The sequence below is a fragment of the Pseudonaja textilis genome, chromosome 8 (assembly GCF_049901715.1).
Source record: "Pseudonaja textilis isolate UNSWEBS1 chromosome 8, rPseTex1.2, whole genome shotgun sequence".
Classification (NCBI taxonomy): domain Eukaryota; kingdom Metazoa; phylum Chordata; class Lepidosauria; order Squamata; family Elapidae; genus Pseudonaja; species Pseudonaja textilis.
The window spans coordinates 52,080,971-52,097,456 of NC_141997.1; the positions used below are offsets into that span (position 1 = coordinate 52,080,971).

Here is a 16,486-nt window from a genome sequence, read left to right on the forward strand (position 1 = left end):
ATAGTAGATTCAGAAGAACAATGTGTCTGTGTTTATCCTGCTTCAGCAAAACCAATGAACCTCCAAATAAACAGCTCTCCTTTTCCAGGGCTTTTTAAGGAATATTCCTGCCCTCCTTGTTTCCATAGCCACCCCGGGTATTCCCTCAAGGCCAGCCCCAGGGTTGCCTCCGCCATTATGGAGCGGAGAAAAGAGAGCCCATGTGCAGCAGCAACCATTGCAGAGATAATTAAATTCAGATTATTTTTTTTTCCCCCAATTGCTAACTTTCAGAGATATCCATATTTCCCTTTCCAGCAGTTAAAAGTGCCTTCACCACCGGCCTTTTATAAGCTACTTATTCTCGGCTCAGACACTTGGGAGAAAATGGAGATTCTGCCTATTCTGCAAAGGGTCCAATTTTTCTAGCAAGTCTTTCCCCCTCTTTTCTTGTGCCTTTTGTCCCTCTGGGCCTGGTTTCCAGCTGGGCTCATTGCTACCCTCTTCCGGATCGGATTTTTCCTTCCACAGCTGCCACCTCGGATGGAGCCAAGAAAGGAAACACCGCTGCTTTTCGGCCGCCCAGCGAAAGGGGAGAGCCTGTGCAATCCACCCCCTGCGCTTGCCCGCTCAAAAAGAACAGGATAACTGGGCTGGAAGGGACCTCGGAGGTCGTCTAGTCCAACCCCCTGCTCAAGGCAGAAGGAAAGTTTAACTCTTAGGTTGTTTCCTTGATCAGTTGCTTCTCGGCCTGCCTTCAGGTGCTGCTTTGGGTAACAAAATTGGTGGTCTTTCCCACCCACCCCCCGTGTCTATGGAGATCCTCAGTCTTCCAGGTCCTGGTTGTCCCAAAGGTGTTCCTCCCCCCCGCCCCCCAAAAAAGAGGCAAGATGCGGAGAGACCCTTTTATAATCTCTGTGGGGGTCCCACCTTAACTGTTTCCTGTTCCTGTGCAAGAAATGTATCCCATTGGCTGTCAGGCTCCCAGGGGGCGGGGCCTTAGCTAACCTTGCAGGCTTTGTCTGGACCACAGGGCTTCACCTGAGTGCTGGCTGATGCCATCTTCCCAGGGGAGATGGGTAGAGGCCTTTGTTATGCAGAATTCTCTGCCCCCAGGCCTTAACGGCCTGCCCATTAACAAAGGTGGGGTTGGGGGGTGGGGTAAGCTTCTGCCTGAGTTTCTACTTCTCTTTTTAGGAGTAATATTCTGCCTTTTTAAGCATATCCTAGAATATTTCATTTTCCTAGGAGAGGGGTGGGTTTTCACTTCCAACAGCTGGATGATGGGGAATGGATGGAGTCAGTGTGAGGAAGCTTCTTGGAGGAGAAGCGAAACGTCTTCAAAGGAAAAAACAAACACAAAACAAGAAAGTCCAGCTGCCTCTTGGAAAAGATGCACCTTTGGGTCTCCGTCCTGCTCCCTCTCAATCTACTTTGAGAGATTGAAGGCGCCCCTGGGGGTGGGGGGGGGGGAGGGTGAGAACGGGCTGAAAAGGAAGCATGCAAGGAAAGACTTCACCTGGTTTGCTCATGGGTTAAATCGGAATTCTTTTATTTTTTATTATTATTTTCTTTCACTATTCCTTTTTTTCAAAAATAATGATTAGTTTTCCACCAGTACAAACTTTAATTACATTTTCAACAACGTTTGGCATCGACATATAGTATTATCTTATATTTCCATCATCTACTCGTACATATCATCAATAATTGTTATCTTATGTTTTGTTATTAATGTCTAACTTTATCTATTTTACATATCTGTGTATCACTTGCTCTCTTAGGAATTGTCCGATATAATCTTCTTTTTTCAGTCTCTGCTTTTTAACCATTTGTACCATTTATGCCAAATTGAGTAATATTCAGATTCTTCTTTTTCCTTCATTTTCTTTCATTATTCTTATTTGTATAGGACAGGGGCGTGCATCAGTGCACCAACGTGCCTACCGTCCTTGTCCTATTGTTTCTTTTATATTTTTCTTGTATGTGTCCATGTATTCATAACTATGTTTTTACTTATACTTATTGTCTTGTAAGCCAGGGGTCTCCAACCTTGGCAACTTTAAGACTAGCGGACTTCAACTCCCAGAGTTCCTCAGCCAGCTTTGCTGGCTGAGGACCTCTGGGAGTTGAAGTCCGCTAGTCTTAAAGTTGCTAAGGTTGGAGATCCCTGTTGTAAGCAATTGACAAACCAAATTTTAAAAAATAAAATAAAACCTCCTCTCCAAAGCTGGCTGGGGAATTCTGGGAGTTGAAGTCCTCCAGGATTAAAGGGAGCCAAGGTTGGAGACCCCTGCTATAGGATGCTTTTATATTGTGTAAGCCGCCTGGAGTGAGTAGGCGGCAAAATAAATTCCCTAAAAGAAATATAAAAATAAATAAATACAAAATTAAATTAAATAAAGGAATACAAATTCAATAAAACCGCACAACAGACCACAAAACCCGTCTAGCAAGGCCGGGCAGAGACCCCCGGGAATGACGTCACGGCACTCCCTCCTCCTAGCCCCCGCCCTTTTCCTCCCGAGGCCTCCCATTGGTCAGCGCTCCGTGACGCCACCGAGGCGTGGCTCCTCCCCCTCCTCTTGGCCCACCCCTCAAGCGCGCCTGCGCAGAAGGCAGGCAGCGTCTTTATTTCCCCCGCGGAAGGTCCGGAGCGTCGTCCCGAGAAGCGGCGGCCGCGGCGGGCGGGCGAGCCCCGGCGGGGCGTCCCGGCGCCGCCATGCAGAGCTCGGGCTCAGGTGCGAGGCGGGAGGGGTCGCTTCTCTTCCCCCGGGGGTCGGGGAGGGGAGCCCAGCGCCCCGCCCTGGATGACGGGACCCCCCCACCTCCCACCCTTCCCCGCCTTGCCTCCGGAGGTTGTGGGGCGTGCGGGGGGTCAGCTCCATCCCCGGAGGTATTAGAGGGAAAAAAAAAAGTCTGGCTAGGCATTAATACGGAATGAAACGCGTGTGTGTGTGTGTGTGTGTGTGTGTCTCCTGCTTGGGCCAGCGGGTTGGACTAGATGACCCCTGAGACCCCTCCCTCTCCTAACTCTTTGCTCTTCTCTTTCTTATCCTGGTCGTTATTCCGCTCTGCTGCTCTGTTCTTCTGTCGTTGCGTTCTCCCGTTGGTTACTCTGTTGTTCTCTTTTGCTATTGGGGGGTTGGACTAGATGACCTCCCAAGCACCTCCCTTTTCTAACTCTTTGCTCTTCTGTTTCTTATCCTGCTCGTTATTCCGTTCTGCTGCTCTGTTCTTCTGTCGTTGCATTCTCCCGTTGGTTACTCTGTTGTTCTCTTTTGTTATTGTTTGCTATTGTTCTCTGTATTATTCCTTGTATCCTTGTATCCTTCTGTTGGTTGTTCCCTTGTTCTGTTGCCTTGTTTTGTTACTCTGTTTTCCTCCTCCTGTTCTTCTGTTAGGTAGTTCTGTCTTCCCTCTTCCTTGCTCTGTTTTTCTGCTTTTCCTTTTTTCCCCCCTCTTCTTCTGTTTGTCAGTTCTCCTGTTATTGTCTTCTCTTTGGTCTTATTCTCTGTTACTTATTCTCTCCAAACTGGGCAACTTTAAGACTTGTGGACTCTGGGAGTTGAAGTCCACAAGTCTTCAATTTGCCAAGTTTGGAGACCTCTGAACTTCACAAGTCTTAAAAGTTGCCAAGTTTGGAGACTTCCACAAGTCTTAAAAGTTGCCACCTTTGGAGGCCTCTGTAATCCACAAGTCTTAAAAGTTGCATAATGAAATTGTAAACAGAACAGATAAACGTATGAGTGTAATGATTATGAAGATATGGAAAGTTTGAAAAGGAAATGAAATAGGCTTAAAAATGAATGAGAAAGCTATCAAATAAGCATGAGGGAGGTATTTGAAAAAAAAAACAAATGGAGAATATACAAAATAGAGGTAAAATATGAAACTGAATACGAAAGAGGAATATGAAATTGAGATTATATCTGTATGGAGAAGTGAAAACCTGGAACCATGCTGTTCACTAAAAAAAAGGTGTTCTATTTTACCTTTGTTTGGTGAAAACTCAAATAAAATCGTTTTTAAAAATAGTCGTAAAGTTGCCAAGTTTATTCTGTTTTCTCTATTCTTCTGTCTGTTAATTCTCTTTTTTTTCCTGTTCTTCTGTTTGTTATTCTCCGATTCTCTTTTTTTTCTGCCATTCTCTTACTCTGCCTCCCAGGAGGGACACAGTTCAGGACCTGGACAGGGCAGGCCTCCCTTTCTACCATCTCTCTCCACCTGGCCAGACTGCACAAGGGCTCCGTTTGCCCAGAGTTTCTGCACTCTGGAGCCCCAGCACACACACCCAGCTACTTCAAGCCTGCTCAGCCCCCGGTGGCTGCTTTTGGGAGGGTGGGGTGGAGAGAAGGTACCCTCCAGAATTTTTTGGGGGGTGGGGGTCACCCTATCAGCTAGGATGGTTTTGCTCCCCCAGAGATGGACCAGCAGCTGTCTCAACTTGTGGAAGACTTGACCACCTCTGGGGAACCCCAGCTGGATCCGAAGAAGATGAAAGCGCTGAAGAACATCTGCAGGTAAACCATAAAAGAGGATATTTGAAATTTACAGTAAAGAAAAAACACATTTAATTTATTAATGTTATTAACTGCAGGTCGAATAGCATTTGCTCAAAATTGGAAAAGCGAAAAGGTTCCGGTAGAAGAGAACGTGATCAAGAAAATATTAGAATCTGCAGAAATGAGCAGATTAACTTCAGCAATCCAAGAAAAAGAATAAACTGAATATTATATGATGAGAGGTTTATTTTATCAATGCTTGGAAAACAAAGATCGATAACAATAAGATATATTAAGTATAGCGATAGAAAACAAGAATATAGTTATTGGTATTACAGTAAGGAATTTGGATTAGCTACAATTGTAATGATTATTGCACAAGATGTTCGTATCCAGTTGACACACACTTTAAATGGAAGATGGATTTATTTATTTATCTAAACCCTTGGTTTAGGGCACATGCATTGAATGGCTGGCTCAGTCTGAAGTTTGTACTACATTATATATGCCAAAGATGGGGACCTTAAAGATTTTGATAGATTAAAAAGACTTCAATTAGTGCAAGGAGAGGAATTATATTCCGGAGTAAAGAATGTTTGAATTATTATTATTTTGTGCATGCAGAGATGGTCTACAAGCAGTGTTCTGACCTAGGCTTTCCCAACGCCACAAGGCCGAGTCCACAAGGCCGAGTCCTCGTCCCGATAAACCCCTTTTGTTTAATTTACAATGAATTCCTCTCCAGCAAAGTCCCGGCCAACAATCTTTCAAGATAGTTCCCAATTACAGATATCTTTCAGACACTGCAATACTTGGCAAGCATGGCGGAATGAGCTAATTGTCTCCTAAAAAGCCCCACTCCCCTTTTATTCCTTAGGGGAGGGGCCATTCACCACCCACCTGTGGCTTTACTCCCGAGTCTACCCTTGTTCTTGAACTTTTCCCTTCTTCTGGCAGCTCTGTGCATGCGCACACTGGGAACAGGCTCCAGCTACTCTTCCGTCCCTCTGATATCCGTCTCTGAAGGCAGCTGGGAAATGTCAAGACGGCCCTGGCCACATCTCTGCCTCAGACGCAGAGCCTCGTTCAAGCCTTCCTCAGCCTCCAGGACTGGCCCAGGTTCAACCTCCCAACCTCCTCACTGTCCGAATCTGCTGCCAGCTCTGCTGACCGCTATGGGGCCACAACAAGCAGTGGTCAAAAAAAATCAAGAAAGTGGCTGCAGTGGAAATGCCACTTGCTTTTGCTTGTGCAAGAGTCCTGTTGCCAACCAAGGCAGGTAGTCCTCATTTAGTGACCATTCAAAGTTACAACAGCACTTTAAAAAGTGACTTATGACCATTTTTCACAGTTACGACTGTTGCGGAATGCCCATGGTCACGTGATCCAAATTCAGACGCTTGAGAACTGGTTCATATTGATGAGGGTCACAGCATCCTGCGCTCCCATGATTCTCCTTTTGCGGCTGCCTGACTGCCAAAGTCAATGCAGAAACCAGATTCACTTAACAACCTGTTACTCATTTAATGACAGCAGGGATTCACTTAACAAACGTGGCAAGAAAATGCCGTAAAATGGGACAAAGCTCCCTTCACAAAGATCTCATTAGCAACATAAATTTGGCTCTGTGTCAAAGGACTGCCTGTGTTGTATTTATCCAATGAGTCCGTATTATTGTGGTTCACCGGCAGCCGGTGCAAACGGCAGTGGAATCGGACAGTAGGGAAGAATGGGGACCAGTCTGGGAGTCTGGAGGGAACTCGGTCCTGCATCCGATGCAGAGATGGGGCCAGGACCGTCTGGGAGTGGGGTGCTGATTCCGGAGCCTCTGGAGTCTGGCAGCAGCGAGGCAGAGGAAGAAGGGGAGCCTGTTCCCATGTGCGCGTATGTGCAAAGCTGCTAGAAGGCGAGAGCAGCTGAAACAAAAGGGGCAATTCAGGAGTAAGGCTTGGAGGTGATTGGCCCTCCCATATGACATAAAGGAGGAGCAAAGGGACAGGAGCCTTTGCAGGAAGCAACGTTGTTCATTCTGTTTGCATTAAACTACAACCTCTGTGTGGACTTTGTACGCCGTTTGGCTTTTTACAGTTCATTTGGCACTTTAGTTGTTGGCAGCAATTCAGAGGAGAGAAAGGTGGGTGCTTATCTTGAGGGACTGTTTGGGACTCATTACAGGCTGGGAATGAACATAATTCCCAGCATTGAAATAAAACGAGTTGTTTTAATTAGTAGTGTGTTTAATTATGGTCTTGGGAAGCCTTGGTCAGAACAATTATTTAATGTCATGTTTAACCGGCCCTTGATATCCCTACAGGTGTTCCGATGAGCACATCAACCGTGTTTACCACCTGCTGATGTCCCAGTTAAGCCAGGATCACGCCGAGATCCGTCTTTCAGCCTTTCAGATTGTGGACCAGCTCTTTGCTCGCTCGCACCTCTTCCGAATGCGGCTTATTTCCAACTTCCAAGAATTCTTAGAGCTGACGGTGGAAACCAACCATGACCAGCCTCTCCCTCCACCTGCCGATGTGGCCCAGAAGCTGAAAAAGGCCGCCATAAAATCTGTACAGGAATGGCATGAAAAGTACGGCGAAGCCTACAAGAAACTTTCCTTGGGATACTTCTTCTTAAAACAGAACAAGAAGGTATCTGAAGGCTGGCAGTTTAGGGTTTGAGACTTTGGTGATTTATTTCCAACCTGAGCCGCTTTTAAGATATGGGGACTTCAACTCCCAGAATTCCCCAGCCAGCAAAGCCAAGCGGGCTGAGGAATTCTGGGAGTTGATGTCCCTACATCTTAAACTTGTCCAGGGTGAAAAATACTGCTCTAACAGGTTAGAGAACTAATGGTTACTACTTTTTTTAAAAAAAATTACACTGGCTTTGCTTGTGAGGAAATAAGACGTTGGTTTTGAATAAAAAGCCAGCCTCGGAATTTACCATCCCATGTTTGCAGGCTGACAAATCGTAGTAAATGCTTAAATTTAATTAAGAGTACGTGCACTGAGAAATTAACTATTTCAGCTGCATTGGATTTGTCCTATTTTCTGCCTGCTTGAATCTTTTTCTCTATGTGGAAGTAGAAAAGGACGTCATTGTTGAACAGAATAATAATTCAGGAAAGTTACGTCCCCCCCATCAAGCCTGCAGAGTCTTTTCTCCCATTTGAAGACTGATATAATTCATTATTATGGTTGGTTACACAGATGGCCAGGTGTTCAGACTGGATTTGGCATTTGGGTCTACCGATTAAATCCTTGCCAAGGACCTGGGGTAGCCAGATATTATGGTTTGATAGTGTTAAAGGTAATGTGGCAGGATGTAAGCCGTTCTGAATAAAGCTGCCTCTTGCAATTGACTGGTGGTGATTTTGTCAATGTCGATGGTGTTTTCAGGTGTTTGGAGAGTGCATCCCAGGTGCTTATTAATACCAGTGCTATCTTTGCTTTCTTTTGCCTTAATAATTTAGTTTTGTGCACCGCCCAGAGTCCACTGGAGTTAGCAGCCGAGAACTTTAAATAAATAAACTATTGAGATGAATGTATTCCTTTTTGTGCAACTTCTATAAACTTCTGGAGAACAGCTTTCATGAATTCTCTCAAAGTAGGAGGCCAGAGACCGGAAAAAAAATACGAGGAAATAATCTTTACCGATGGATTCGCCAGCATTATTAATATTAACATTTTATGCCGTAAATAACCAATATGGAACCGAATCCAGGTTTTTTATCGTGCTTGGAATGTGCCTGTTATCTTAAATGGGACTTAGGTTTCTGATTTCCCTTTCTAGGTAGATTTTCAAGATGTCCATGCCAGAACATTAGCAGAACGAAAAAGAGACGAAGAAAGGCAAAAACGATTGGATAATATTTACAAGGAGAAAGCCCAAAAAGCTGAAAAGGAAATGGAAGGTGAGAGTTGGATGGTATATTTCTTCCCGTTCTCTTTCTGGGTGTCACATTCTTCGCTGGTGTTTCTGGATTTTATCCGTAGGAGTTCTTCCACAGGACCATTGCTGTAAAACGATGATCTGTTCGTAGATCAGGAATCTGTAAAGATCTGGGTTAGGCAGCTTTGGGAAAAATAAAATTATCATGGGGAAAGGTTAAAAAAAAATGAGTTGATGAAGGTCTGAAAACTTTCTAAGCTTGTGACAGATTGTGACCATCCACCTTGGTCAAAAGTTACATACATTTTAAAATTCTCACAACACTATCAAACTATCTAGAAAGGCAGTATTATCGTTATTCCCCTCTTCCCAATCTATCAGAGTATATTCATTATCTGGCAGAGACATGGTTAACAAAGTCGGCATGGCAACAGACCAGCCAATGGGATCGGACGGCCTTGGGTGCGATTTGGCTCTGTGTGCTTTGCTGAGAAGTAAAAGTGAAACTAGAGTTGTTCTGAGCCCTCTTAGCTGCTGCTGGTGTGTTTGCTTGCGTTGCCTTGAAAGAATCTACAAGTGGTGGTGTAAACTTTACTCATTATGTTTATAAAGAAGTGAATAATCCTGCTGAATCAGTCATCTGTGTGTGTTTTCTGGACACACCGAAAACTTTGTTTAGGGTTTTTGTTTCGCCTTCATCGGCACATTTAAGTTCAGACTGTATTGCTTTCTTTTGAAGACTATTTTTGAATACGTTTTATCTCCAGCGGAGAATCATTGAACAGTGGGGCCAAGTTGGAGGCATTAGAGCAGGGTTCCCCAACCACCGGGGCGCGGACCGGTCCCGGTCCGTGGAACATTTCCTACCGGGCCACCGGTTTGCTGGACGCCGCCATCTTGTTTGACGCTAAAGTGCTTCCGGGTGAGCTTTTCCGGTTGGAAAGCAGCGTTTGGGTCCTGAAGGAATCCTCGCGCCTTAGTTTCATCGAAGGGGGGGCTTCGAATGAAACTAAGGCGCGAGGATTCTTTCAGCACCCAAGGCAAGGCGAGCTGAGTGACCGTCCCGAAGCCGTCCTGAAGCGAAGCCCATCGACAAAGGTACAAAGGAGGAGTTGAAGGTGGCGGGGAGAAGCGGGGGACGGCTGGCTAGCCGGTCGCTCGGCTCGCCTTGCCTTGTCATGCGTGCTGATGCCGGTACCGGGCCGCGGATCATTTTGTGATGCTGGTACCGGGCCGTGGCACAAAAAAGGTTGGGGGCCACTGAATTAGAGGACATTTATTTACGTTTTGGATTTTGTTAGGTTTGTGTTACTCTCCGGGTCATCACACCTAAGTGTCCTGCATTTTCTTGGCAGAGGCGTCTCCAGAAATCCAGTCTGTGCTGACCGAGCTGGAGAGTTGTTTTCAGCTGTTGGTTCCAGATCCTTTGGACTTCGCCATGCACGAGGCTGATACCACAGGTTGGAGGCGAGGTCCTTCGGCCCGGGTTGCAAGCCAGCGAGCAGCTTTTCTGGATCACGATCCACAGCCTTGTTGTAGCAAGGACCTCCTTGCCATTTCTCCAGGACCCCAAAAAGATCCTTCCCCCGACTCCAGCGGTGAAATGGAGAAGGACCAAGATCCAGAAGATCCCTTACAAAAGCCTGCATCGAGTTCTCTCAGGGTTATGGGAGATGAGGATCCCGCCATGTTCCTTCGCAGCCACGGACTCGGCTCTTACAAATACACCCTCAGTCTTGAAGTGCCTTCAGGTAGTTGTTGGACCTGTTTCATCCAGAAGTTGCTTTTTGCTCACAGGTGGCATCGAATATCATTTTTGCCACAGCAGAACAACCCACATGAGTAGCAATAGCAATAGCAGATTTATACATCGCTTCACAGGGCCCTACAGCGGGGGTATCCAACCTTTTGGACCTCAGAGACCACCAAACTCATCATTTTAAATCCCACGGACCAGAGAACCTGGAAAAACCCCTCCAAAAAGTCTGCAGGAAAGTTCCCCACCCCATTTTCCTACCAATCGATCATTATTTGGGATCGCAGGATACCGTCTTCAGCTCCATTCTTAGTGGGGGAGAGAGAGAGAGAGAGAGAGAGACTTTTGGCTTCATGCAAGGAAAACAGCAGGAGCAGCAGAAGTCTTTCTTTCTCTCCCCCAAACTCCGCCAGAAACGAGTCTTTGTGAGACTTATCGCACTGGTGCAGCCTCTTGGCGCAGGAGGCCTTGCAGGGTCCCAAAGACTCATTTCTGGCGGAGTTTGGGGGAGAGAAAGAAAGACTTCTGCTGCTTTCCTTGTGTGCAGCCAAAAGCAGAAGAAGAAACAAGCGGAAAGAAGCAGCCCCATGGCCAGGCCAGGCATGTGGGGCGAATGGGGCAAGTTCTCCTCCACCACCCTCTTCCCCCTCCCCTCACTACCATGTGTTGTTCACAATGCAAGCGACACAAGCCTTGTGTTCCCACGGGCCATGTGGGCAGCACAGCCTTGTGTTCCCACGCAGCCTGGATTAATTGCTTTGGGGCGGGACATTTCTCTGCGGACCACCCAAATTTTCTCATGGGCCACCAGTGGTCCCCAGCCCACTGGTTGGCGACCGCTGCCTTACAGCCCTCTCTTAAGTGGTTTTACAGAGTCAGCCTCTTGCAAACCCCAACGATCTGGCTCCTCATTTTACCCACCCCAGAAGGACAGAAGGCTGAGTCAACCTTGAACCTGGTGTGATTCGAACGGCGAAATTGCAGTCAGCCGGCAGTCAGCAGAACCGCAGTACCGCATTCTAACCACTGCACCAACACAGCTCTAGAATAAGTTGCCAAACACTCAACAGGAACATAGATTTCCAAGGGTAATGTTGAACCGTTATTCTTGAAAATAATGACACCAAGGAGCGAAGCAACACATTCAACCAGAGGTCCCCAAACTTGGTCCCTTTAAGACTTGTGGACTTCAACTCCCAGAATTCTCCAGCCAGCAGAGAGACTTGGAAGTCCTAAAGTGGCCCAAGTTTTGGGGCCTCTGCATTAAACTAAGGAGAAGAGCAAATCTAGAACTTAGGAGAAACTTCCCAGCAATGAGAACAAGTAACCAGTGGAACAAATCGCCTTTAGAAATTGTGAGTGCCCCAACACTGGAGGACTTTTAAGAAGAGTCTGGACTGCCATCCATCAGAAATAGTATAGGTCTCTTGCAAGAACGGGGTTGGACTAAATGACCTTTAAGTTTCCTTCCAACTCTTATTACTGTTGTTTTTTTTACTGAATTTATCAGTGCTATCTGTGTTTCTGTGGTGCATACATTGTGTATACACAGTCTATGTACATATGTGTGTGTACTGTGTATCTACTTAGCGAAAAATGCACAAGAATCCCGAGAGAGAAATTTGATCTCTTGACTTCCTTTGTTCCTGCTAGATGTGAAACTGAGCGAGAATGAAGACAATGCAGCCATCATCAATAACCTTTCGGATAGTTTTAAGCTCGTAACAAATAAGTATTTGCCATTGGTGCAGTATTGGATTCAGGTAAGCATTTTTTTTTAAAAAAATAAATAACTTAAGAATGAAGTTGGATTGCTTTCATTCTGTAATTATAATGGTGCTGAGACCTTTTGGGACCAAAACAGCTGTAAGATGCTTTTGTGATCTATTGTAACAAAGAGAAGGACCAGGGAGACATGAGAGCAGCCTTCAAAATATTTGTGGGGTCAATAGAGGGTCAACTTAGTCTCCAAAGCCCCAGAAGACAGGACAAGAAACAATGGGTGGAAACTAACCAAGGAGAGAAGCAACCTGGAATTAAGGAGAAATTATATTGGATTTTTAGCTCCTTATTTTTCCCTGCATTTTTCTTTTTCCATTTGAAATAAGCCGATGAGCCGCCAGTAGTTAAAGAATTGCAGATTGCCATTATTTTTCCTTGTGGTGTATGAGATGCTTAGGTCATCTTAGAAGGATGAATCTGACCGATCTGCAATTTGTAGTTATTCACCAGGGCTGGGATAAGCGACGATCGCCTGAGACAAGCCATCGACCTTAAAAACAGACTGGAGACAGCTTTGGAGAAGACTAAAAAAATGAACATTGATTTTAAAGAGAGGAAAAACCAGGTGAGTCAAACCGGATATTTCTAATTGAATATTCGGGTCTCCTGCAACTGAAGTGGCTGCGTTTTCTTAACAGGCTATTTATTCATTCTTGCCAATAAAGGAGAATATTTGTAGCTCGGGGTTGACATGAGGGGTCCTTGGTGCTCTCTGAGCTTGGTGGTTTTCTTGCAGACGTTTCATGACCCAACTAGGTAACATCAGTGGTAGAAGGAATGGCATTTGCAAACAGCAGTCCTTACTAGCACTGATGATGTTACCTAGTTTGGTAATGAAACATCTGCAAGAAAACAAGCTCAGAGAGTACCAAGGAACTCACAGTCCTTCTATCCTTCTCTACCTCCCTCCTCCTCCTCCCCTCCCCTCCCCCTCCTCCTCCTCCTCTTCTCCACAATACCTTCTCCCTTTTGGCACTGATGATGTTACCTAGTTGGGTAATGAAACGTCTGCAAGCCAGCTCAGAGAGCACCAAGGATCTCACAGTTCTCCCCCCCCCCCCTCCCCCTCCTCCTCCTCCTCCTCCTCCTCCTCCCTATCTCCTTCCTTCCTTCCTCCTCCTCCTCCTCCTCCTCCTCCTCCTCCTCTCCACAATGCCTTCTCCCTTCTGGCACTGATGATGTTACCTAGTTGGGTAATGAAACGTCTGCAAGCCAGCTCAGAGAGCACCAAGGATCTCACAGTTCTCCCCCTCCCCTCCCCTCCTCCTCCTCCTCCTCCTCCTCCTCCCTATCTCCTTCCTTCCTTCCTCCTCCTCCTCCTCCGCCTCCTCCTCCTCCTCCTCCTCCTCCTCCTCCTCCTCCTCCTCTCCCACAATGCCTTCTCCCTTCTGGCACTGATGATGTTACCTAGTTGGGTAATGAAATATCTGCAAGAAAACAAGCCAGCTCAGAGAGTGCCAAAGGACCCTTTATTAATTCTTGGCTGGCTGGCGGAATTCAGGGGGTTGAAATCTACATCTCTTAACAGATGTTCAGGTTGACCAACGTTGCTTTAATTGTCAATTCTCCAGCTTTGTTGCCTTTGTAACCCACAAAGAGAAGTTTATTCTTTTCGGTTGCACAAGCATGTTTAAATGTGTTCCCCGTTATAAGCCACAATTTTATTTTATTCTGTTTTTAACGACAATATTTACCGCAGTTTGACTTGATTACAGACCAGGGGATACATCTTAAACAGCTCATGAAATCCTCACATTCTCTAGTTTGCTAATGTACCATATATTTTATTTGTTCTCTTGGTTGTCTGGTGTTTTGTTTTGTTTTTGTGCTTGTCACATTGACTGGTCACCGACCATCATAAACAGACATTTTCCCTTTTAGAGATTTTATTCTTGGAACTATGTGAGGTGTTTTTTTACGTGTCATAAAATTAGCTCGGGGCTTGCAGTGATTAGCTTGCCCACGGAGACTTTCTCCGTAAGTGTTTGCTTTGGATTATTTAATGTTCCATGTTAAAAAAAAAATTCACATTTAAACACCCCCCCTTTTTGTTTATAAACAAGCCAGGGATGTGCTTTCTTGCTCAGCGGCTGCAGGAAAAGTCATTTGGGTTTCCAATTTCACACTTTTCTGCCAAGCTGTCGGGTGGGCCGTTCTGGGACAAGATGGGTGATGGAGTCAACGAAGCTCGGATTAAAATGGAAGGCCTTGTTCACACATCTGTCTTCCGCTGCGTGTGTGTGAGCAGCCTCCCTTCTCGGTGTACAAGTGTAGAGCCTTAAATGCACGCAGAGAATCTACCGTGACACACCACTAAACCATGGGTGTCTGAACTATGTTGGGACGTGGCACAAAAATAACAGAAGTCACCAAAGTAGAATAAATCCCCTTTAATGCCTCCAACTTTGCCCTCCTGACACTAGCTATATCGTGAAGGGGGGGGTCTGAAATTCCCTAAATTAGAACTAGCAAATCTCTCCCAAGTTTTCCCGTGAACATAAATTGAACGTTTAAAATACTGACAAGCGTAATGAACAAAGTGGGATCAAGTCATTTGGGTTTTTTTTATAGTCACTGAGTTTGCAAATAAAGACCAAAGAAAAAACAACAACAAGCCTGCATTATTTTACCGTATGAACCATATTATATGAGACCAGCGGAAATTAACTTTAAGGACTCCACGGAAAGTTGTCCTCTTAGACTATAACTTGATGTAGTTAGAGAATCCTTTAGTTTTAGATTCTGATATTTGAGGTGGGGAAGAAGAAAATATACTTAAGCTGAATCCCCTATGTTGTTTCTTGAAAGTTGAACATTTTGGGAAAGGGAGGCTATCCCTGAGCTGAGGATTCCTTATTTTTTCAAAATCAGTTTGCTAAAGAAATGGAAGCCAGCCATCACAACGGTCCTGCAAAGTGGCAACGACAGTTTTCGGTTGGCAGAGAAATCCGCTTGTAACAAAGCAACAACAAGCAGCCCGCGATGAAGTTGTAGGACTTTGGGCAGAATTTGTACCGAAGCAGGATTAAAGAGAAGGCAAACCTGCTCCTGGTTTGCAAGCAGCAGAACGTTTGGAGGAGATATTTTGATTTGAAACTGCCAGTTTTTAATACCACTTTAGAATTTCTATTTAAACATTTTGCCTAAAATAATACTTGTGACCAGCTAGAGGGCAGCATCTGGTTGACTTTGAATTTTTGGAAAGCTAAGCAGAAGTTGGCGCTGGCTAGTCTTTGGATAGGGCAGTTTGAAGATGGTGTTACTTTACTGAATTATTATATATGCACTTAAGTTAATAGCTGGAATTAATGGCCGCAAAGCAGCTTCTTGGGTTGCAGTTAGGAAGGGCTTTAATTTTAGTGGAGGACTTGCAAAGGGCCACCTGTTCTTCCACTGCTTAATTCTGTAGAGGAATGTTACTGCTACAAAATAGGGACCTGTGTCTTTCGTGGCAAGACGGACGGGATGAAATCTGGCAGCTGCAAGAATAATTTAATGCCAAATGCAGGGTAAAAATGCACCTCTTTTACTTCCTGGCAGGAAAGTGAGTTGTAGCCCACAGCAAGTCTCCCAAATGCCTTTGTCCTTTCAGTTCGCAAGAAGAAAATTCTTATGGAATAGAAAATAGAATAGAAAATAGAATTGAATCGAATCTAGAATAAATATAGAATACAGAATAGAATAGAAAATAGAATAAAAAATAGAATAGAAAATAGAATAGAAAATAGAATAGAAAATAGAATAGAAAATAGAATCGAATCAAATCAAATCTAGAATAAATATAGAATATAGAATAGAATAGAAAATAGAATAAAAAATAGATTGAATTGAATATAGAATAAATATAGAATACAATAGAAAATAGAATAGATTGAATTGAATATAGAATAAATATAGAATATAGAATAAATATAGAATATAGAATAAATATAGAATAGAATAGAATAGAATAGAATAGAATAGAATAGAATAGAATAGGAGAATAGAGTAGAACAGAAGAGAATAGCTGGAAGGGACCTTGGAGGTCTTCTAGTCCAACCCCCTGCCTAGGCAGGGAACCCTACCTGTATTTGGACTCGTGGTCAAAAATGCATTTTTAGGACTGCTAGGTCACGCTAGTGTGCTACGTTTGGCAAACCTTGCATATTTAAACTTTAAATTCAAGGCTAAAAAAACAACCACCTTAAGTAGTACTGTAGAGTTATCAACCCATCCTTTTGCAGAGAGGTTCCAGTTGTGAGGCAGTCTGGTTCACAGTTAGGGGGCCTTTAAAAGCAAATAAGGTTTGGGAAAAGGAGGCACTAAGTGCCACCACAAAGTCTTATCGTTCGACGACACGTCTGGCCATGGAAAAGGTGGGGAGGGTTTGGGAAATAGACACCTTTCGTGGCTCTGCTTCTTGTTTTCTAAGGGAAAAAAAATGAGATTTTTTTTTTTTGGTCTAGGTTCAGATGCCAGAGTTGACTAGGGCGGGGCGTTCATTCTTTCATTCATTCTTTCATTCATTCTTTCATTCATTCTTTCATTCCCCATATTTCTCAACCACTCATCTCCCTCAGAGTTATTTAGTCGCACG

At 44.7% G+C, this 16,486-nt stretch overlaps 1 protein-coding gene across 1 annotated transcript in view; it reads left to right on the plus strand.

Annotated features, from left to right (window-relative positions):
* The first annotated feature begins 2,578 nt into the window (after positions 1-2,578).
* UVSSA (UV stimulated scaffold protein A) overlaps positions 2,579-16,486 on the plus strand; it is a 50,805-nt gene continuing 36,897 nt past the window's right edge. Inside the window, exons 1-7 of the mRNA XM_087938074.1 lie at positions 2,579-2,720; positions 4,403-4,502; positions 6,799-7,129; positions 8,274-8,394; positions 9,728-10,123; positions 11,782-11,891; positions 12,350-12,475. Coding sequence (XP_087794200.1) covers positions 2,702-2,720; positions 4,403-4,502; positions 6,799-7,129; positions 8,274-8,394; positions 9,728-10,123; positions 11,782-11,891; positions 12,350-12,475 — 1,203 coding nt within the window. The 5' untranslated portion in view covers positions 2,579-2,701. The remainder of the gene's footprint in view (positions 2,721-4,402; positions 4,503-6,798; positions 7,130-8,273; positions 8,395-9,727; positions 10,124-11,781; positions 11,892-12,349; positions 12,476-16,486) is intronic.